General features: G+C 49.3%; 1 protein-coding gene across 3 annotated transcripts; it reads right to left on the minus strand.

The window, feature by feature from the left end:
• Positions 1-690: 690 nt before the first annotated feature.
• FMOD (fibromodulin) lies at positions 691-14493 on the minus strand. 3 transcript variants are annotated; one of them, XM_045015969.1, is made up of 3 exons: positions 14457-14493; positions 8896-9888; positions 691-1626 (listed from the first exon to the last, which is right to left on the minus strand). In XM_045015969.1, exons 2-3 carry the CDS (start codon positions 9881-9883, stop codon positions 1475-1477), a joined length of 1140 nt encoding a protein of 379 aa, XP_044871904.1. In that variant the 5' UTR covers positions 9884-9888; positions 14457-14493; the 3' UTR covers positions 691-1474. The 3 variants fall into 3 exon arrangements, 2 of the variants coding, with proteins under 2 accessions (XP_044871904.1, XP_044871903.1); XR_006579181.1 differs by lacking the exons at positions 8896-9888; positions 14457-14493 and adding an exon at positions 3539-4031 and having other exon boundaries at positions 1505-1626; XM_045015968.1 differs by lacking the exon at positions 691-1626 and having other exon boundaries at positions 8230-9888.
• Between the last annotated feature and the right edge of the window lie 8806 nt (positions 14494-23299).

Consider the following 23299-nt stretch of genomic DNA (forward strand, 5'->3'; position numbering starts at 1 on the left):
AGGAAGTGTGGGGCTCGAAAAACTAGCCTGCAAATCTTTGAACCACACAAATTTCCCCCAGGCAATTCCCCTTTATAAATCAGCTCCTACATCTTGCTAGCTACATAGAAGTGTGTTTTAGGAGTATAGTTTCCTGAAAGTTCAGCAGTCTCAAGTAAGAGGAGACCAGTAAATACAGGATATAAAGCTGCAGATCCTCAGCTGGTGTAAATCAGCATCATTCATAAGAACATGAGCACATAAGAACAGCCATACTGGGTCAGACTAAATGTCCACCTAGCCCAGTACCCTGTCTTCCGACAGTGGCCAATGCCCGGTGCCCCAGAGGGAATGAACAGAACAGGTAATCATCAAGTGATCCATCCCCTGTCACCCATTCCCAGCTTCTGGAAAACAGAGGCTAGGGACACCATCCCTGCCCATCCTGGCTAATAGCCATTGATGAACCTGTCCTCCATGAATTTATCTAGTTCTTTTTTGAACCCTGTTATAGTCTTGGCCTTCACAACATCCTCTGGCAGGGAGTTCCACAGGTTGATTGTGCATTGTGTGAAAAAATACTTCCTTTTGTTTGTTTTAAACCTGCTGCCTGAAGTGGGAGGGATAGCTTAGTGGTTTGAGCATTGGCCTGCTAAACCCAGGGTTGAGGGGGCTATTTAGGGAATTGGGGTAAATAGTCCTTAAGGGGGCTATTTAGGGAATTGGGGTAAAAATCTGTCTGGGGATTGGTCCTGCTTTGAGCAGGGGGTGGGACTAGATGACCTCCTGAGGTCCCTTCCAACCCTGATATTCTATGATTCTAAGTCAATGTGGCTACACCCATTTACACCTGGTGAAGTTCTGACCCATAGATTATAGCTAATTTTCCTCTCGCCCTTCCTCTCTGCTCCTCTCTTCCACAGTCTCTCTTCAAATGAGCTTGGTCCCATGGCCTGTTCTGTTTTTCACACTACCTTTGAAAAACTTGAATTCTCCTCCTCCCCCGTCTCTGATCCCTTTACCACAGTTCCTCCTACACAGACCATGAACTCCAAAACCGTCCCAGCTGGCATCAAACTTTCAAATCTAATGCATTTGAACGGAGACAACTTGAGTCCCCTCCAGGCAACCCACCCATGGCTGGTGGGAGCCGCATGGACACACGTGCAGCAAGACAATGGTGGGGAATCATCTAGAGAACTGATTGGCTGTTTAGAGAGAGAACGATAGGGTTTTTATAAGACAAAGCAGAGAACTGCCTCCATACTGGTGTGACCTGATAGGCTAAAAGGGGTAGCATCTAGTGGGTGAAGTTAATGACAATCCCTCCTACTCTGGCAGGGAACCCATATTACGCTATTGCAGAAGCCAAATCAAACCATCAAGCTGCGTTAAAACGAGAGTGAAGGCCTCCCCCAGCCTGGATTACTGGAATGGGTGTGGTGCTGCCCTGAGGACTGGGGGAGAGCACGGTGGTGGGGGGAGGAGGTTGGGGTTAAATCTCAATGACGGCAGCACGCCTCAGGCAGAGGGGAGCATCTGGGGGCACCGCATTCCGTTGGATCTCGTTCCCATCCAGCCGCAAGACCTGGAGCTTGGAAAAGTTCATGACGTCGACGACTGTGCAGAAGCTGCTGATGGAGAATTCTGCAGGGAGAAAAGGAGACAGGGAGCTGAGAGACAGAGCCCACAACTCGCTAGCTAGTGTTCGTACAATCCCGATGGGAAAGAGCCGTGCCCAGGATGGATCAGTACTAACAGCACCATGGGCAGTAATAGTCATAACAGTGGACATGACTAAAGCGTCAGGGCACTACGGTAATACTAGACAGTGCGTTTTATTGCAATGTCTTGCTCCATAGTGTAGACACAGGACCTTTGGAATTCAGCTGAGAACCACTCTGCCCCCTTTGCCCCCCCCCCCCCCCCAAAATCCCTCCCATAACTAAAAACCACACTTGGGCTATCTCAGTGGGGTTTGGAACATGCATTACTTTGAACAAGGGCCAAGGCACTCAGAACTGAGTAATGATTTTGAGACTACCTTCAGGAGGCCTGATTTTCAGACGGTGCTGAGTGCCTTCTCTCTGCAAATCAGGACCCTTAAAGTTGGACACCCAACAAACGCAGGCTACCAAAATCACTAGCCATGTCTGAAAGGGCAGAAAATGCCCTGGCCCTGATTCTCCTCTCATTTATTCCTGTGTAAATCAGGAGTCACCCCACTGAAGTCAACGGAGTTACACTCATGTAGCTGAGGGAGGGCTCAGACCCTCCCCTCCTGTTAACATGGGGAAGGGAAGTAGATTGCAGAGCACGACTGGGTCTGTTATCCTTACTTCTAGCAAGATCTCTCTGCTAGCAGTGAAGGGGGCTCAGTGATCCCAACTGAGCCACTACAGAGCCACAGCAAACCTTGAAATCCCCCTGTTGTACTGTGGGAGAGGGTGTGTTCTGGAGAGGGACATGCTCCAGCTTTCCGGGCAGCCTTTGGGAAGGAAGAGAACAACCAGGGGGCAGCAAAGCTCCAGGCCTTGGCGGAGACTTAACAAATACAGCACCTAGCCGGGGAGAGAGAATTCCTTAGCACAGATGTTCCTTGTTTAAAGCTGGGGAGATGACTGCACTGCTCACAAGCAGACTCAGGAGAACAGTGAGACTCCATCTCTCCAGCACCACACAGGGACAGGGGGGCAGGGAATAGGCATTTAGCCCCCCCCCCCCCCCGGCCCTCTGTAGCTCTTTCACGGGGGGGTAGCCCTGACTAATGGTAAGAGCAGGGAAACGTGAGTTCTATTCCTGCCTCTGCTACTGTTTCACTATGTGTCTTTGGTCAAGCCACTTCATCTCTCACTGCCTCCATTTCCCTGTTGTGACACCCTGTTATTTCTATTACAGCAGCACAGTGTTGCCATACGTACTGATAAAATGGACTTCCATATAAGTGCCAAGTACACCAATACAGAGAACTTTGAAGTCCAAGTATGCTGTGGAAATAGAACTGATGTATTTATAAAGACATGTACAAGTTCTTTCAACCCCCGTATTATAAGAATTAAACTAATTCTTACAATAGCTTATCTGTTTTTTCTTTGGACGCTGGCCCGTCACGGAGTTGTTGCTGCAGAAAAGTATCCATACAAGAGGGTCTTGTATTCTGGGCCTTCCCCAGGTGCTGTGAACAAGTCTCCCCATTGCAGCTGGGCCGGGGAGCAGGTCTCCTGCTGCTGGTTGCATTGACCAATCAGAAACGAAGGTGGGGGGGCAAGGCTGCCACCCTCCCTGACTAGTGCAACAGCAGGGCCAAAAAAAGGCCCTGGCAGCTGGAACTCAGGGCTTGAAACCCTAAGCTGGGACGGTGAGTTCTGGGGGCCAGCCAGACTCTGGGACGGTTGGGAGGGATGCGATGGTTTCAAACAGCTATTTTGAAAAAGTATTTGCAGATAAAAAAAGTTATTTATTCTTTAAGTACCTTTAAAATGTACTTAAATTCAAGTTCTAAATACAGAACATTTAAAGTACTTAAATACTAGTCTGTAGAGTACCTGACCCTACTTACCTACATGGGAACATGCAGTAGCAAGGGTCCAACCAAGATCCAAGCCCCATTGTGCTACGTACTGTCCATACATATAGTGAGAGACAGCCCTTGCCCTAAAGAGCTTCAGAAGACAAGACAGTCAGTGGGTGAGAAGGTTAAATGACATGCCCCAAAGTCACACAGCTCGTTAGTGGCAAAGCCAGGGGTCAAACCAGTCTCTCCCCAAACCTAGTTCAATGCCGTATCCACTGGACCATACCGCCTCAGCGTCAGTCATTAGGATTTGTAAAGTTCTTTGAGATCCTTGGATGATGACACTAAAGACAAAGTGGTATTGTCCATCGGAGACGAGTCTCGGGGAGAATGTTTTCCATCCAGGAAATCACAACATCATTATCTTAAAAGCTCAGCAGAGGCTCCCGGGCTGTGTTAAAACAAAACACGGCCTCTCGATTCTGTCGATCTGCAGCATTCCTCATTCACTACAGGGAAATAAAGATCTTCAGAGAACCTCACTGAATACTTTCAAGCTCAGCTGCAAAAACAGCCGTAAAAATGCATGACCAAATAAACACAAGGGGTTGAGCGCCAGCATGATTTAACGCCATCTAGGCGCAGACTCAACAATTGCACATGTTGAAAGCAAACATTTGGGAGTCTGTTCTCGTTTTGCATGTCTGTCAGTTCTCCAGTGCAGGGCTATGCGTTTCCCCATAAACAGTTGATGGCATCACCAATGCTTAATTTAAGTAAGTGTTGAAGGCAGTACGGCTTGTTGCTCAGGTTTCTCTGATATTACAGAGCATCCTGATAGCAGGGCTTGTCAGGGGAGCGAAGCAGGAATGGATTTTTCCAGGCATTCAGCTTAAAAAAAAATGTTCCGTTTGTTTTCTTATTTCAGTGAATTTCACCCTGGTGAAAGATGCCAGGTGAGTTCTGGAGATGAAAGGCTTCCGTTTAACCACAGAACCTGGGCAGCACAGGAAATGACAGGGCAAGCTTCCCACACATGATGCTTCCACTAACCTGGGGGGGCCCCTTTTGGGATGTCTGTCTTAAATGCTTATATGGCCCCCATAACTATAGTAACTGAGCACCCCACCATTTTTAAAAAATGGATTTACCCTCACAACACTGGTGGGCAGTGCTCTTATCTGCATTATACAGATGGCAAAGCAAGGCAAAAGAGACCAAGGGCTTGTTGACACATGAAAAATAATCCAGAAAAAGGTAGGATGTGAATTTAAAGCAGATTAACTATTCCTGATTCACTCCATGTGTGGATGTTCTTATTCCGGAATAGGAATGTCTTATTCTGAATTAGCATGATCCACTTTGGAGGTAAACTGAAATAAATAGGAGTTAGGCACCTAAATACCCTTGAGGATCTGCATGCAAGCTCTTTGGGGCAGTGCTGTCTCTTACCATGAGTCTGTGCAGCCCCTAGCACACTAGGGTCCCGATCTCGGTTGAGTCTACAAGCAAGACAATCATAAATAATAAGATGAAACCCCTTCAGGGTCCTGAACATCCTTTAGAAAATAATATTAATGGCTTACGGTCAGCAATGGACCCAGTCTGGATTTGAAGTGGTGACTGTCAGGCGAAAGGTTCCCAAACACCCCAAAATAGAACATTTAGAATCTCAAACAAGATTTTTCCATTTGCCTTTGAGGGGGGAACCAAATATTGAATAGGAATGTTGCTCCTGTGACTTGGATATTTTGGAAAGAAATCTAGATGCTGACATGAGACTTTCCGACATGAAAGAATCTGCCCATTACATCCAAGATGCTTTGGGTGCTCCAAGGTTTTAGAATAAATGGGTCCAAAGCAGAATTCCCTGATGGTGCCAAATTGGAGAAATTTTAAAGTTATGCTGATAGCCAAAGTTTAGTGGATCCCAGTAAGGAGGGATAGAGAGCGAGGCAGACAGATAGGACCAGACAAAACCAAGCATCTTTTCTTCTTTGCATGTGTCATCTTGGGATTCCTCTGAATGAAGATCATCTATGGAACCCAGTAACCTTTGTGTACTGGTTACTGGAGCCCACGATATGGGTTGCTTCAGTTACATGCTGTCACGGACTGAAGGCTTCCACCTTCCTGTATTTGTTCCGTGTGTGTTGGGAATAGCTGGAGATGTTATTAACTAAGTAGCCAGCATGCAAGCTACAGTTTAGGGTTGCATCCCCTCTCCACTGCAGAGCTTCCATTGATGGCAGTCGGTTTCTGGGAACCAATAAGTGACCTTAGGAATGGAAAAAGAGATGGGCCACAAAGACTTTCCAACCAGGAGATGCTGCCCCTACAGATGGGACTTCTGCCATGGCTAGTGACAAGTGGTATAATGGCCGTATCAAAGTCACAGACAGCATGTGCGAGGGAGTCCTCTGAATGAGACCTCACACAGCACCTGGCGTCTCTTGCGACATGGTACACTACTGTCCCACTGAACCAGACTAATTCCTTGGCTCTGTCGCTTCCCAGTCAGCTGTGTGCACGCTACATTGCAGAGGTGTCTGGAAACTCCATAGCCCCTTAGAACCATGGTTCTTAACCAGGGGTCCAGGGCCCCCTGGCGGGCCATGGTCAGGTTTCAGGGAGTCCACCAAGCAGGGCCAGCATTAGACTTGCTGGGGACCAGGGAAGAAAGCCGAAGCCCCACCACCTGGGGCTGAATCCAAAGCCTGAGCAACTTAGCTTCACAGGGCCCCCTGTGGTGTGGGGCCCAGGGCCGGCTCTAGACCCCAGTGCGCCAAGTGCGCGCTTGGGGCAGTGTGCCGCCGGGAGGGCGACAGGCGGCTCCGGTGGACCTCCCGCAGGCGTGCCTGCGGAGGGTCTGGTCGTCCGGCGGTTCCGGTGGACCTGCCGCAGGCATGCCTGCGGAGGGTTCGCTGGTCCCGCGGCTCGGGTGGACCTCCTGCAGGCATGCCTGCGGATGCTCCACCAGAGCCGCGGGACCAGCGGACCCTCCGCAGGCATGTCTGCAGGAGGTCCACCGGAGCCGTGGGACTGGCGACCGCCAGAGCGCCCCCCGCAGTGTGCCGCCGCCCTGCTTGGGGTGGCGCAATTGCTAGAGCCGCCCCTGGTGGGGCCCCGGGCAATTGCACTGCTTGCTACCCCCTAATGCCGGCCCTGGCTTTTATATGCAGAAAAACAGTTGTTGTGGGACAGACGGGCTGTGCAATTTTTATAGCATGTTGTGGGGGCCTCAGAAAGAAAAAGGTTGAGACCCCCTGCCTTCGAATGTAACGTGCACTGGTAAAGAGGAAGCAGATAGAAGCTCAGCATTGAGTAGGGCAGGGGGAGCCTACAGCAGCAGTCATTGAAGCCTGGAGATACCAGTCCTGATGGAGAACCGCTGATCAAGAAAGACTTTATCCTGTGCCCAAGTCTCTGATTTAGGATGGCTCAGGGATTGCCACAAGTGAAAAGCATTTGCTAACTGTTCCAGTGTGAGCAGATATAGAACCCCTGTGACAGCACAGACCCTGTTACCCCCAGCCCCATCTTGACCCCAGCACACACCCCATCATCCCACCCTGATGGAGACCCTCCATCAGACATTTGCTCAGGCTTTAGTGTCACTATCACCCAGGACACCCCAGCTAAATCCACACTGGAGTTTCTTGGCCAGTGCAGATGGATTTAGTTCCTGTGCTGAGGAGGCTGCTGGAAAGGCCAGGCACCAGCTCTCACTAATTGTCTGTAATGATGATGCATGCTGGGAGCAGCAGTGTGGAAGAGATGCACTGTGGTGCTTAGCACCCCAGAGAGGGGAGCGTCACTATTTTTGGCTTCCAGGCGGGTAATGTCAAGTAGCCAGTGCTCCAGCCCAGAAATGGATACAGGATTAAGTTAGGCAGAAGCCCAAATGCATAGACACAAGTGCACTTCATGGGCTAAATGCAAGCTGGAGAGAACTGGTGCAACTCCCATGGGTCAAATCAGTCTTGGTGTAAATGACACAGTATGTTACGAGGTGCATGTAAGTGGCAAAGTAGCAAAGGCTGATCTGGCATTCAGAAAGCAGCCTTTGCCTATGCACGTAAATGGGAAGGTGCACCTACACCATTACCCATATTCCCAGAGTTAGCCTCTGGTCTGGTGTAAGCAGACACAATCCCCATTCGGTTTAATAGAAGTTGTGCTCACTATTCAGGTCTGAATCTGGGCCCTACAGACTTGCACGCCCACTGAATGCGAAAGTGTGGCGTAAGTTACACCACTTTGCCACTTACCCTCCTTCCTGATCAACCCTGTGTCATCTGGACCCAACTCTGCTCCCACCCACACCACTGACTTCAGCGGAGTCACTCCCCATTTACACCCACGTAAGTGAGAACAGAATCAGGTGCGTCACTTGCACCACAGTTTACATCCCGGTGCAGGGAACCAAATGTATGTCTCTAGGATTATTCAGCTGTGCACCAGTGTGAGGGGGAGCAGAATATTGCCTTTCCTCTGTCATGCAAAGGATGAGTTTCTTTCTGTTCTTTTCACACCTTTTCTGTTGTGCTTTTTTGCTCTTTACACAACAAAAGTTTATATAAAGAAACCACATGGACGCACAGCTGGGTCCCAAATAACTGTGTTTACTGATGTACACAAACACACCAGACCTAGCCACCTACACGCTGCTGCTCTCGCTGGCTTCTAATATAGTGAGCACCACAACCGTGTTCTTAAAATATTTAAAGGGATACTATCCTATTCTTGCCACAAAGAGTCCTGTGGCACCTTATAGACTAACAGATGTATTGGAGCATAAGCTTTCGTGGATGAATACCCACTTCGTCAGGGTATTCCTATTCTTATACACTATGCTTTCTTATGTCCTCTTCTCTCAGTGGCATCCCTCATCCTCAGTGCAGCCACATCACTTGTGCCAAAGATGACCTTTGTCATCTGACCTCTGACCATTTAATTCAGCTAGTATTTTTTTAATCGTTAATATATCTCAATCTCGTTATTTCTTCACCTTTAAATTCTCTGTGGAATTCTATCTCAGCTTGCAGAATTTAAAAAGATAATCTCACAGACACGAGAAAGACTTCCACTGAGCAAAAGGATAACACCTTGCACTTACCAGAGCACTGTGCATCTGAGCATCTCAAAGCACTTTACAAAAGTACCGTGGAGATGGGGCAAACTGGGGCACAGAGTAGGGAAGGCCACAGAAGAAATCAGTGGTAGAGGCAGCAATGAAATTTAGGTTTTCTGAGTCCCAGCCCCTGTGCTCAGGCCATTAGACCAGGCTGCTTCCAACAAACAGTGCCAGAACCTGGCTCCCCATCTCCCGACCCCTTGTCCTGACCATTTGACAATAGGATCCCCTAGCATCAAGAGGGTGCTGTTGGGAGGCTGCTCACCATTGATTTGGTTCCCTTGGAGGTAGAGGTTCTCGAGGTTGGTGCTAACCCGGGGGATCTTCTGGAGCCTGTTATAAGACAGATCCAGCTCTAGGATGCTGCTGGTGTTGAAGGTGTTGGAGGAGAGCCCATCGTTGGTCAGGCTGTTGTGGGACAGCCTGATATAGAGCAGCTTAGGGGACACTTTGAAATACTCATCAGGGATGGTGTAGATGTAGTTGTGCTCTAGGTAGAGCTGCTCCAGAGAGCTTGGGAGGCCATCGGGGACCTTTCTGAGGTGATTGTAGCTCAGGTCAACAAGGATCAAGGACTTTAACCCTTTGAAAGATGCTCCTATATCATGGATCTGGTTGTGGCTGAGATAGAGGGCAGTAAGGTTCTCCAAACCCTCCAGAGCATTGGATGGGATCCTGGTGATCTGATTGTAAGCCAGGTGGAGTTCTCTCAGGGACCTGGGCAGGGGGCTGGGCATCTTGGTCAGGTTGTTGTTATCCAGATACAACCTCTCCAGGTTCTTGAGCTTGGCAAAGACCCTCTTGCCCATTTTCTCACTGGTTATCTGGTTGCCATGCAGCGCAATCCATTCCAGCGTCGTGGCGTTGTCGAAAGCCCCCTCTTGGACGGTGGTGATCTGGTTGTTCTGGAAGTAGACGTACTTCATCCTGGAAGGCACAAAGGGAAGGTACCTCAGGTTGCGGCTATCGCAGTACAACGCTGTGGAGAAGTTAGGGGGGCAGTCGCACTCCTGGGGGCATTCCCGGGAAACGGGCTCAAGGATGGTCTCCGCAAAGGAGGACCCAGGCGGGACATAAGAATAAGGGGGGGCCTCATCCTCGTAGTACGGCATGTAGTTATAGGATGACACCTGGCTGCGAAGGTACTGATGCAACCAGTACATATCTTCTTCATCTTCATACTGGCCCAGGGAGACCCCACACAGCCCAGCAACTATCAGGATGGAAGCCCAGTGCATTGTGCAGAACCTCATGGAACCTGTATGGAAGTGGGAAAAATATGAGCAACTTTAGGTCAGGCACAAGTGACTAGAAATAGGGAGGAGGAGGGAGTTTATCATGGGGCGGCATGGGGCCTAGAGCGTTGGAAAGGGAATCAGGAGACCTGGGTTCTATTCCTGACCCTGTCACTGGTTTTCTGGGTGACCTTGGACAAGTAACTTCCCTTCTTTGTGTCTCAGTCTTCCCATTTTTTAAATTGGGATAATGACACTGACCTCTTTTGTCAAGTGCTTTGAGGTCTGCAAATGAAAAGTGCTATATAAGAGCTAGGTATTATTATCATACCATTGAGGGAGGTGGCCCCTGAGTTGCAGTAATAGAGAGAGCTGGATCCAATTCACCATCCTTTCATTTGCTTTTTGTGAACATTTATGCCAGTGACATTTTGATCATGATAACGTCTTTATTATTATTATTAATAATAATTTTTATTACATTAGTGTCTATAGATGCTACAAATGAGATTGGAGCCCCATTGTGCTAGGAGCTGTACATTGTAAGAGTTCCTGCTCCCAGTATATATAGACAAGAAGTACACAGGATGGAGGAGAGACAGAGACAGCAGGTGAGTGATAAGCTGAGACGAGAACCCAAGACTCCTGACATTGCAAGTATATTTAATGCACATGGATCTGTATAAAGATTTACATTATGAGTGATTGCCTGGAAGCTCCTTAGGTGTCACCCAATCAGGAAGCAGAAACAATACCTTGTGACTTAAGTGACCAATTAGACCCCATGAATAACAATTGTTTGAAGTGACAAACAGTCAAGATGAAACCCAGAGGCTGAAGTAACCATTCATCATCGACTTTTGCATAGCAAACATGTTTATAAAGATCAAAGTCTATTCATGGATAATTTGCAAGCAGAAGAAAAGGGGCTAAATTAGTGGCATGAAATTGTTGCTGTTAATATTTCATCAGGCTCCAGTCACAGACCCAGGCACCTGGATGCAATGAGACAAAAGCTATTTGGCTGGAGAGGAGGGGTGGCCTATTGGAGAGGGTTTTGGATTGGGACTCAGGAAACCTGGCATCCATTCCTGGCTTTTGTCACAGACGTCTTTCGTGACTTGGGTAAGTGACTTACTCTACCCCGTGCCTCAGTTCCACATCTGTACAATGGGGTTAATAGAGTCATAGAAGATTAGGGTTGGAAGAGACCTCAGGAGGTCATCTAGTCCAACCCCCTGCTCAAAGCAGGACCAACCCCAACTAAATCATCCCAGCCAGGACTTTGTCAAGCCGGGCCTTAAAAACCTCTAAGGATGGAGATTCCACCACCTCCCTAGATAACCCATTCCAGTGCTTCACCATCCTCCTAGTGAAATAGTTTTTCCTAATATCCAACCTAGACCTCCCCCACTGCAACTTGAGACCATTGCTCCTTGTTCTGTCATCTGCCACCACTGAGAACAGCCAAACTCCATCCTCTTTGGAACCCCCCTTCAGGTAGTTGAAGGCTGCTATTAAATCCCCCCTCACTATTCTCTTCTGCAGACTAAATAAGCCCTACCTAAATAATACTGCCCGACCTTCCCTCATGGCACACCATGGCCATATAACCACCCACACAGTGGCTTACACTCTTTCCTTAATTCTGCATGCATCCAACAGCATGCAAGGAAGAGTTTGGAAAGTATCCGGGAAGTACCCCAGGCTGCCCTGAGTGGGGGAGGTTAAAGGGATGAGAGCAGATTCAGTCCTGCCTGCCAGGGGCGGCTCTATGTTTTTTGCTGCCCCAAGCATGGCAGTCAGGTGGCTTTCAGCGGCATGCCTGTTGGGAGGTCCGCTGGTAACGCGGATTCGGCGGCATGCCTGCGGGAGGTCCACTGGTCTCGTGCCTTCGGCATACCCGCCGCCGAATTGCCGCCAAAACCGCGGGACCGGCGGACCTCCTGCAGGCATAGTGTGACCGGCAGGCCACCCCCCGTGGCTTGCCGCCCCAGGCACGCGCTTGGTGCACTGGTGCCTGGAGCCGCCCCTGCTGCTTGCTGACCCCTACATGCGTGGCTAGATCTCTGGGTCTCCTCTATACCTCGGCTCCGTTGGAAGGAGTGGTAGCTAATCCAATGGGCTCTGGGCCCACGTTTCCTCTATCACCCTCTTGCTGGTCCTGCAGGCACTCCTGAAGGAAGGTCACCCCTGCTGCAGCAGGGAGTTCTGCTCCGTCACCATAGGGGTCTTTTAACTCGGTCATTTCTATTGTAGCGCCACGCTCTGGAACGTCCCACCGTGTAGCCTGTGGGGGCAGAGGGTTCTTAGCCCCAGTCACCCCAGCTGTAACATGAAGCTTTGAGCTTTTGCCAAGGGTGGGCGCTCTACTCACCCAGGGCTGGATGGAGTCTGAGAGCCAAGGCCACTAGGGCAGGCTTCTGGGAAGGGTTAGGGAGAAGGAAGAGGGGTTGATGCACCTTTCCAGCCTGGGGAGAAAAGACTCTGATCCTGGGTGTGACATTCCCTTTAGTCACCTCCGCTTCTTATGCGTCAGGACCTCAGGGCAGTAATAACACAGTGGGAGCAGGCTGAGCCCCTCAAATCAGTCAACAAACTCCCAGTGGGGGCAGGAGTGGGCTCACGAGAATGACCCTGCTGGCTGAGGCATCTTCCAGTACGTACCACAAAGCTCTTGATCAGCATTCAACGGCCTGGCCTGATTGTCATGGAGTGACTAGCAGGATGGAGACGGGGCTTCACCCAGAGCGTTCCAGGTTCCAGCTACTCTGAGCATGGTGTGAGTCCAACTTATTGTTAAGGGAGAAGGCTTCCCTTGTGCTTACAGCACTGGTCTGGGCTGTAAGAGACCGGGTGTCAACTCCCACCTCTGCCACAGTCTTCCTGCGTCACCTTATCTCGCTCTGGGCCTCAGTTCCCTATCTGGAAATGGGGATAGCAGTAACACTTCCCATTCTTTCTCTGTGTAGTGTATTTAGACTGTCAGCTTTGTGGGACAAGGACCGTCACTGCCCGTATGTACAGCACCTAGCGCAAAGGGGCTGTGCTCTTGGCTGGTGCTACTATAATCCAAGTACAAGTGGAAGATCAGAGGTCCCCTTACAGGCATGCCCAGGCCCTTGCAAAGCTGTGAAATTGATGCCTGCTGGACATTCTGATCTAGATTTGCTGCCCCTGCAGTGCAGACAGCCTGTCCCCAGACTAATTATAACAGGAGGCCTCTGGGTTACTTGTAGCAGGCCTGACAGCATCCATAGCCCTGGCTCAGACATACATACTGAACAGAGCTGCAGGAAGGGGGTGTTATTTATAGCTTCAGCCCTAATGAGGAATCCCGGCGCTCCAGACAAAGAGGGTACAGTCCTGCTCTGAGCTAGACTGCGCATCGCCACCTAGGCACAGCGCTGGCTGGCAGGCTGCTCATGTGGGAAGAAAAGAAGGATTGAAACACTCCGTGGCTGGGCTCTTGGGTTTCTTCCATTTTCCATACGTACAGGAGTTCCCGGCAGCCGATGGGGCCCGTGAAACTGAGTCTGTGTGTGGTGCAGGAGCTTGGCATGCAGGCTGCTTCAGAGAGCAGCTTTCCTCCTCCTCCCATTCCAGGGGTACCTTGACGGGTAAAATACTACTCCTACTTCCCGATAAATGGGCTTCCTCCACCCCCACTAAAGGCCATCTTTCCCACTGTACAGCACCATTCCTAGGGGGTCTGACCCCTCTATTTAGCACAATTCCTAGAGGGTCTGCCCCAATTGCTAGGTTTCTCCCACTATGTGGCACTGTTCCTAAGGGGGAATCTCCACTATTGTTCCTAGGGGGTACTTTCCTGCAAGTACACACCATTCTGAGGCAGTCTTTCCCTCAGTCTACCCGCTCCTAAGGAGTCTCTCTTGCATATACAGCACAGTTTCCCTCTGTCCAATGCCAAGTCTACGGGGTTTGTCTTTCAACCTACAGCCCCCTTCCTATAGGGAGCTTTCCACTGTCCAACCCCATTTCTACGGTGGGGTCTGTATCCCTTTCATGTGTAGGATAACACAAGTTTAACTTCTTCATCTGTCAGCATGAATAAACTAGTCCCAGTTCCACTGGCTGCTAGTCTAATTGGGATTGTGCTGCATAGGGCACCTTGCTGGAACAACCAGAGTCAGACACCATGAGCTTCATCCATTGCCACCTTCTCACCCTGTTAACCAGGTAATAGCCCTCATCTAGAACCCAATGCAGAGCCAGGTGGATGTTGTGCTGGGTGGAGGAGGTGGTGGTTGGGGGTCTGGAGAATAGAGTCTGGCATGAATCTTTCTGTCTAGCTTGTCTCACTCCTCCCTGCCAGGAATTTAACAAGTCACCAAAGGAAAAAAAAGGCATAGTTAATAAGGACAAAAGTTCCCCCAGTAGTAACCAAAGCAGCCCTTGAGGCTCAGACTTGTGCCATCCATGTCGTTGGTGTGTGATTCACATGGCTCCCCGTGTCAGCGTCGTGCCACCAGCATGGCAAGGGGGTTGTATTCTCTCTGCGGTACAGGTATGCAAACAAACAAAAAAAAAAAGGTAGCACAACCCATGATAAATACAGAAATCGACTTACCAGACTCAGAGTCCCTTTTCCAAAGCCTCAGTGTTCGTCTGCCTGATCTCCTGTGTATTAAAGAGCATGTGTGTATCTCAATTTGCCAGGGTTGGTGCCCGCCCCGCAGTCCTGATCAAATATTGTGCTTGCAGGTCATGGGCACTGCAGGGTTTTTCTTTTGGAGTGACCTCCCAGCGGCAGACAGTTTGCAGAGTCGAGTGAAGATACCCTACCACTGCCTGACTTTATAAATAACCTGCTTTTTCTCTCTCCACTCTCTCACTCTCGTGTCTTTCCTTGCAGAGGCTTTGGCAGTTTCCAGCCTCTCTCTGTTTAACAAGTTAGTGGAATTGTGGGTGTTGTTTTGAACAGACTTTTGCTAGGTCGCCTGCGTTTCTCATCAAACAGAGACGATGAGGCTGCTTTAAAAAGAAAATCAGGCTTTGGGTGGGGGGAGACGCTGAGGATGAACGGCTTAGAAACAAAGCATCTTTCACGTTTTCACTGCGGGGGGAGAGATGGCAGAATGGCCCACAGGCTGCATCCCTTGGCTCTGGATCACCAGCAAACCTTGATATTTTATTATTCTACTATTAAATAGGAATGTATCATAGAAATATTTATTCTAATGAAGCAGCATCCAAGGTACATAAACTACATACCAAAAACCTAATGTCACAGCAAGAATTTCTTTTCACCTGCTGCTGAGAGGTGCCAGGTTGACCGTCCTGCTAGCTGGGGTCCTCTGCTAAGCCACATGGGAAGCAACATAGTTTCTTGCTTAGATACTGTGGGGAAGGGTTCTATAGAAATATCGAAGACATAGCACATAGACTAGGACCTGGGAGTCCTGGGTTTCTATCCATCCTTTTATGATCCCCATTACTGCAATATCTGGGCATCTTACCATCTTTAATCTTTATCACATGCCTGTGCAGCAGGGCAGTGCTACTGTCCCCTTTTTACAGATGGGGGACCCGAGGCCCAGAGACATTTAGGGCTTGCCTCCACGTGAACATTAATCTGGAATAAGATAAACTGTTAATTTAAAGTGGATTCACTGTTCTTGATTAACTCCACATGTGGATGCTTTTATTCCAAATCAGCTTAACCCACTTGCAAAGTGGAATAACTCCCATGTAGACAAGCCCGAAGGCGCTTGCCCAGATTCACACAGCCAAAGGAATTGGACCGGAGTCTTCCAGAATCACAGGCTGGCATGCTAACTACTGCCCAGGGCCACCCGGGGGTGGAAGGGGAGACAAGTGGGGCAATTTGCCCCAGGCCCCGCAGGGGCACCCACGAGAGTTTTTTGGGGCCCCTGGAGCAGGGTCCTTCACTCACTCCAGGAGCCCCGGAAAACTCTCGCGGGGCCCAGGTCCCTAGAGCTTCTTCTGCTCCAGGTCTTCGGCAGCAATTTGGCGGTGGGGGGTGGGTCTTCCGCCCCGGGACACGCCATCGAAGTGCCCCGAAGACCCACGGCGGGGGGTCCTTCCGCCCCGGGACACGCCGCCGAAGTGCCGGGTCATCGGTGGCAGTTCCCGCCGCTGAAGACCCCAGGCCCCCTGAATCCTCTGGGCAGCCCTGCTACTGCCCCACCCTTCCTGCCTAGGGGGCTCTTCTCCCAGTTCTGCCACAAATAGTCGCTCAACTTCGGCAAGTCGCGTTGCGTCTCAGTGCCAGTTTCCTCACCGGTGTTATGAAGCTAATGCTACTGACCCAGTTTTGTAAAGCGCTTTGAGATCTGGGGTTAAAATGGGCCTATACAAGGGCTTAACTATTATTATTTATCCACCACACGGGCCATGGCAATCCAAGCTGCTTCCAGATTCCACATTATTCCCTGCCAACTTGCCTCTGGAGAAGCAAGAGGCCTTTGTAACTCCGGGGCTATCCGCTTTCACCAGCTCTCGGCGCACAGGGTATTTTTAAAACTTCAAAACATAATTATTAGTTATTCAAACATTTCCTCCCGCTCCTTTCACAAAAGAAAAACCAATAGATCCTCATCCAGCTGCTAATAACCCCTCAGTACAGCAGCAGTCAGGGCACTGGGGATAGGGTTTCTGAAGGAGCCTGGAGTAAATTAGCTACATTCAACAGGAGATGGATGCCAAACTCCCTTAGGGGTTTGTGTTTATGTAGATTCCTTTGAAAATCCCAGCCTAAACTACCACTGCTTTTTGGGATGCTTGCAGTGACCCTAAATAACCCATAACGAATTGCTAGTAGGAGCGCTCATTGTAGCTGGAAAGAACGGGAGGCGGATTCATGGAAGTTATTAGGAAAGGGACTGGTTGTATGGAATCATTGTCCTACGGAGCAGCTGCTATTTATTAGGGAAGGGTGTGGCCGGAGAGATCAAAGGGTCACCCTTTCTGTAGCAATGTGAATGCTGGTCAGAGTAGAGTCCTGCCTTCTACGGCTCTCTCCACGCTGCAGTAAAACACCTGCAGCTGGCCCAAGTTAGCTGACTTGGGCATGCGGAGCCCAGGCTGCGGCGCTATCCAATTTCAGGGTAGGTATCCTGGCTCAGGCTGGAGCCCAGGCTCTGGGAGGGCAGAGGATCCCGGAGTTGGACTCCAGCCTGAGCCTAAAGGTCTACACAGCAATTAATCAGCCACATAGCCCAAGCCCCAGGAGCCTGAGTGAGCTGACCTGGGCCAGCCATGGGTGTTTAACTGCAGTGTACACATATCCTGAAAGAGCTGGCCTGATCTGCAGCTACTGTGAGAAGCTGGACTGTATTTTTGGCAGAGATGCCCCCTCTGCCTCATGGCATGTTGTCAACTCCACCACAGACAACCTCCTGAAATTCAGGTTCTTGTCAACCCTCTAAACCTCAAGGCTGACCCACTGATGGAGCCCCAGGCTCCCTCTGAATCCCAGGCAGATATTGCAGATCAGTGGCACTATCTGCCTCAACGTAGCCGTGTCCTGAAGTCCTCAGCTTCTGAGAACTCTGCAAACCGGGCTACACCCTTCACTTCCCCAGTCCTGTTCCTCAATCTTCCACGCCACAACACAACGTGGAGAGCAGGAGAATCCCTCAACTCCCACACCCACAAGGGACAGGCCTTTCTCTCTCCCCCACATCCTACCCCACAAGATGCAGAAAGCATTTCCCCCCATGTGTGCAAATTGGTGATCTTGAAAGCACAAACGTGTGCTCCCCCAGTCCTGTGGTTTTTGGCACAGGCTTGTAAGTTTTCTCTGTGTAATGCCTAGGCAGTAGTTTTTTTGCTGTTCATAACACACAACTGGGTGGATGATTTCTTATTACATTGAATGTCATTGGAAATGTCATGAGGTTGTTGAAAAATTTCACAAAAGCCTTGCTTGAAGCAGGATAAAATCCCCACATGAAGCTTGCTACAAGCCTTGTGCCATGCATCACTGGTCCCTGCACACAATCATGAGAAAAGCCTTACACTAAGGTAGCTGCATTGGCCGCAGGACTGCCTTGGCCTAACAGCAGGAGCATGATGCATCCCTGACACTGTGTCCTTGACCAGTTGAAGCATTTCATAGAAGCCACCTCTCTCTGGCTGTTCATAATGTTCAGGTTGTCTGTCCACCTCTTCCTTCCACCCGTCATTGAGGCGCTCTCCCTTGTGCTCACTTAGGCTGTGCAAAACACAACAAACAGCTCTCACACGAGGCAGATAATGTTCAGCGGCCTCCATTCTTGGTAGTAGGTATCTGCAGCCTCCCTTCAGTCTCTAATGTGCACTCCACTGTCATTTTGCAGCTGCTTCTGGCATAGCTAAACAGCTCCTTTTGCCTATCCAATTATCCATAAAAGGCTTCATAAGTTGGGAAGCAGAGGGGTAAACTCAAGGCAAGTTTACATCACACAGTTAAGTCGACCTAAGTTATGTCAACATACAGCTGCCACAGTAATTAAATTGCTTTTGCATGTCCACACTATGCTCCGTGTGTCAGTGGTGCAAGTCCTCACTACTAGCGCTTGCATTGGATGCAGAGAGCAGTGCATTGTGGGTTGATGCAGAGAGCAGTGCATAGTGGGTTGCTATCCCAACTTGCCACCATGGCTGTCTTGGGAAGGGTTTGCAATGCCTCATGGGAGCAAATGAGTCGCACAGGAGGACCAGGAACATGGTTTCTATGTCTCATGATGCAGTTTTCTCCATCCCATAATTTTACCTGCATCCAATAATGTTTCGTGCCTCTTTTCAAAAGCACCTCCAACCCGTGCGTCCACCATCTCTGTGCGCATGGATCCTGCACAGCTCTGCGCTATTGTGGTGAGCGTTGCGAGCACAGAGCACCTGATCCTGCAGTATTTGCAGAGCTGCCAGAGGAGCCGTGGGGAACATGGACATTCCTTGGAGGCTAGCTTGCTGTGGGACACAGTAAGAAACAATTCAAGGTTGTGGTTGGCATTCACTGAGCAGTTGGAGACATGACATGAGGAACCGAACACCACCGAGGTCCATAGTGATCCTCCAAGCAACCTTTCCATTTGTCATTGCAGGATGAGGTGCAGAGTTTGCAGAGTTTCTAGTGGTCTTGTCATCATGGACCTTCTCAGACCACCCTACATTAATACCGATGAACCTTCTATGTGGATCAGCCAGACCTTGCAGCACTGTGCAGAGAGACCCCTTACTGTTGATGAATTCTGAGTCCTGGGGTTGAGACAAAAATAAGCATGTGGGTCCCATCACTACCCCGTATACAACTTGAGAACCCTAACCATGCAACTTCAGCAATAAACTCTTGATCATCTCTAAGCTTTATGACCTAGGGCAACAGCACATTCCAAATAGCACCACTGCACCTCCATGACAGTAGCCCAAACAGCTGATCTACCAACACCACACTGGGCAGTTGCTGACCGGTAGCAATCGGGGTGTGGCGAGCTTTCAGATACCACTAACCATGTACCTGGGTCCAGCGCTGCAGCTATGGGGTGAGCTCAGCACAGATTTTTAAGGAAGTCACCTCTGATATCCTGAAGTTCTGCCGCCACTGCTGGTCTCCCAGGTCTGCATCTCTGTCCTGCCCCGCCCATCACGCCTAGTTGGCCATGCCCAGAAACAGCAGCCCACCATGGGGAGCCGCTCCAGGAAAAGTTCATGCAGAAGCGACTGCTTGATTTCAGCCGCCTCCTCTCCAGGTGCCGGTATTGTGCTACCCCAGAAACCGTTGCCCAATTTGAGATACATGGGCAGCAACCTGTTTGTCGGATCACAGCACTCAGCAGTGCTTCCGCTACCCTGTGTGACAGTGGTTGGAAAAGGGTGCTGGCTCATAAACTCCAGAAGAATGATGGGATGCGGTCAGAGGAACTAATTAGTTGGGAATTAATTCGTTTGACCCCAAGTTCCAGAATCCCAGTGCCTTGGGGTTGCTATCCCACAAGGCACAGTGGAAAAAAATACCAGAATGCATAGAGCCTAGTGGAGGAGTATTGCACCAGGGGATGTCCGCCTTGAATGCTGAAGGCTTATTTGGAGCAATGCAGTGGTGTGTGGCCATGATGATCCCAAAGAGAAGTACATTAACCTGGAGTCATGCGGTGTGGATATGCTTAGGTACATACAAGACCCTTCATTCTGATAGGATCTGAGCACCGTGCAATCTTTAAGATATTTATCCTCGCAACACATTTGTGAGTTGGGTAAATGCTATTATGTCCACTTTACAGATGGGAAACTGAGGCACAGCGAGACTAAGGCATTAGCTTCATTAGAAAAAAAGATGTGTTCTTAACTTGAGTTAGCTAACATGAGGTGAAATCCTAATGAAGACAAGGTAGTCTGTAGTTTTACGTAAGTTTGCAGGACAAGGTAAACCTTAGACTAAGAACACACATTGATTCCTTGTGAATACACACCTTAAATGTGTATTCATTAGGGTAACCAGATATCCTGATTTTATAGAGACTGTCTCAATATTTGGGGCTTTGTCTTGTAAAGATGCCTGTTACCCTCACCCCTGTCCTGATTTTTCACACTTGCTTTCTGGTCACCCTAGTATTCTCCTTCAAGTAGGTAAAAGGTTGTTACAAGGAGGCGCGAGAGAAATTGTTCCGCTTAACCTTTTAGGATAGGACAAGAAGCAATGGGCTTAAATTGCAGCAAGGGCGGTTTAGGTTGGACATTAGGAAAAACTTTCTAACTAATCAGGATAGTTAAGCACTGGAATAAGTTGCCTAGGGAGGTTGTGGAATCTCCATCATTGGAGATTTTTAAGAGCAGGTTAGACAAACACCTGTCAGGGATGGCCTACTACTTAGTCCTGCCTTGAGAGCAGGGCACTGGACTGGATGATCTCTCACGGTCCCTTCCAGTCCTACGATTAGTGTCAAAGCACAGACTTGACCCTAGGCTTCCCAAGTCTGAGGCAAGGGTCCCTATCCACTAAACCAACCAGGAAGTTCTAATCTGTGTGCTGTTAGGTGGATCTAAAGTTAAGAGGAAAAGAGCCTCTTTGCTTCACACAAGCTGTCCTTGGTCTAATATGAAGAGCAACACCATTATGAAGGGGTCTCTCCTGCTGTCAAAGAGAGGAGGTGCATACAATAATGTACATTACCCCGTTGCTAGACAGGTGAACCAAAGTCAAATCTTTGGGAATTCAAGATACCACTAACACCAGGAACTTAGTAGGCTGTTAAAAGGGTGAGACATTTCTTTGAATAGTGAGAACACCCACTCTTACATTAGACAGGGTATGTACCCTATAAATATTATATACTTGCTGGGGTATATAATAACAGCTAGGAGGGTACCATCTGCAACACCTAAGCCTAAAGCCTTGAACACCTTCCTGTAGAGAGACCCAAGCATCTAGGATCCAGGCTCTGCTCGTTAGCCTCGTATATTTTCCAGAAGGCACTGAGAGAGCCCGATGATGAGAATGGTACAAATGCCTTCACAAACAGGCCAGCTAGATCCAGAAATGGTGACTACAGAACATCAGGGCGAGAGGCAGAGAAACAGCCCTTAACTGACCTCAGATTCTGCAGCTGGTCTCTGCAGGGCCTGTGGATCTCAGGCCTGATGTTTCCTGACTGGCATGTCTGAGAGTTTGCATTCACACAGTCTTCCCTGCCAGCGCTACCTCTCTCCATCCTCTTTGAAAGGCAGAAAGGATGCTTGTATTGACACTGACAGAGCCCTTTCTCCAAACAAATCTGAGTCTCTCTCTCTCCCTTGCTCATTTTCATTGCAGCCTGGAAAAGGCAGCTACCAGCAGAGGGGTGGGCAGCAGGTCTACAAACCACTGCAGGGCTCCTGGGGGGCTCTGTTGTCCAGCAAGGGGGTTGAGTCCAGATACCCGGGATGGGCTGTGCTCTCAAAGAAGAGGCAAGGAAAGGCAGGTTCATAGGGAATGTGGAACATCAATCAGACCCACATTAGAGATACCACCTGCTGCTGTACTAATGTCAAATATTTTAACGTAAGCAGCACTGGCCCTGGTCACTACTTGGATGGTTGAGCTGCAGTGAAAAGCCAGGATAGTGTAGGCAATAGAGCTGGTGATCCAGCAGGCGTCACCCTTCCTGAGTTAGTACAGAAGAAGTGCCCTGTCTGCTGCAGTAAGCTGAGACCTAATGCCAAGGGGATGGGCCACTACTGGTCATCAAAGTTTCCATATTATGTTCCCAGGGGAACTGCCAGGGTGTGAAGCACAGGCTTTGTGCCCAGTACTAGCATAAGCCGGGAAACCATTTAATTCCTTTAGCTTGTTCTAAGAGAATCTGTGCCCGTGAATGGGAGTTTGGGGTTGGAAATGGCCTCTTAACCCTGGAAATTTTGGTGGCGGACACAGAATTCAGTCTGCTCACTCGTAAGAGTGTCCTCTGGGAAACCAAACACTTCTCAAACCCCGCTCCCTTGTATGGATTGCTTAAATCAAAGCCTAACCATGGAGGAGCAGGCTGGCTGGGACCCCTGGGTGGGGCTCCTCATTGAGAAAAAAAATCTAACTACAAGTCATGCACCTTTGACATTTTGCTCGGTGTCAGTCACTGTTCATCCGTCTAGTCCATTTAGATGGCAAACTCTTCCCAGCCCGGGCCACATCCAACTCTGTTTGTACAGCACCTAGTGCAAGCGGGGGGCAGTCTTGACTGGGGGCTCTAGGCATTATTACTATGGAAACAATAATAGCATGGCAAGGCATGCGGCAGGATAGAGTTGAGGGCCAGTAGAGCTGGAGCCAAAGAGTGAAGTAGCCGGGGTGCTGCCAGGCTGGATTCAGGTGCATTGGCAGAGCTGCAGTGGAGCCCAAGACTGGATTAGCTGGGTGGCATTGAGGTGCACTAGCAGAGTGAGGTGGTGGTGGTGGGGAAGGAAGGCCAAGGGTGAAGGTGGCAGAGGCTTATCAGGGGATGTGGCAGATCAGAATGGAGGGGTCTCCATCAAACAGTCCATGGGAAGCTTGCATGGCACCTACATGACATCTACAAATTGGCTGCAACCAGTGATTCTAATTAGGCTTGGAAGGATTAGATTTGTGTCGGTAAACGTCGATTCCCCTGTACACACACACACACACACACACACACACACACACACACACACACACACACACACTCCCTCACAAAGAAGTAAATCCATCGATAATCATCTAAATAGACAGACGGACAAAGTAAGAAAAATGCTGCTTGAGAACGTCTTACAGCCGAACTTCAGTGATTTAGAATTTTGAATTAGGCTTGTTACGGATGGACTAGCCAGTGAACAGTACAGACAGGGATGACTTTTTGATTTGCTTTGTATATTTGCTGTTTGCTTTGTATATTTTGATCCGTGATGTTGATAATTTGGTGTCAACAGTTTATAAAGCTTTAACTTTTTCAATCTCTCGGTTTACTCTCATTGAAT

The sequence above is a fragment of the Mauremys mutica genome, chromosome 4, assembly GCF_020497125.1.
Source record: "Mauremys mutica isolate MM-2020 ecotype Southern chromosome 4, ASM2049712v1, whole genome shotgun sequence".
In the NCBI taxonomy this organism is placed as follows: Eukaryota; Metazoa; Chordata; order Testudines; family Geoemydidae; genus Mauremys; species Mauremys mutica.

What these genes read in the sequence shown, in the direction of transcription:
- FMOD (XM_045015968.1), bottom strand. Translation starts at nt 9,883, where the DNA reads ATGAGGTTCTGCACAATGCACTGGGCTTCCATCCTGATAGTTGCTGGG.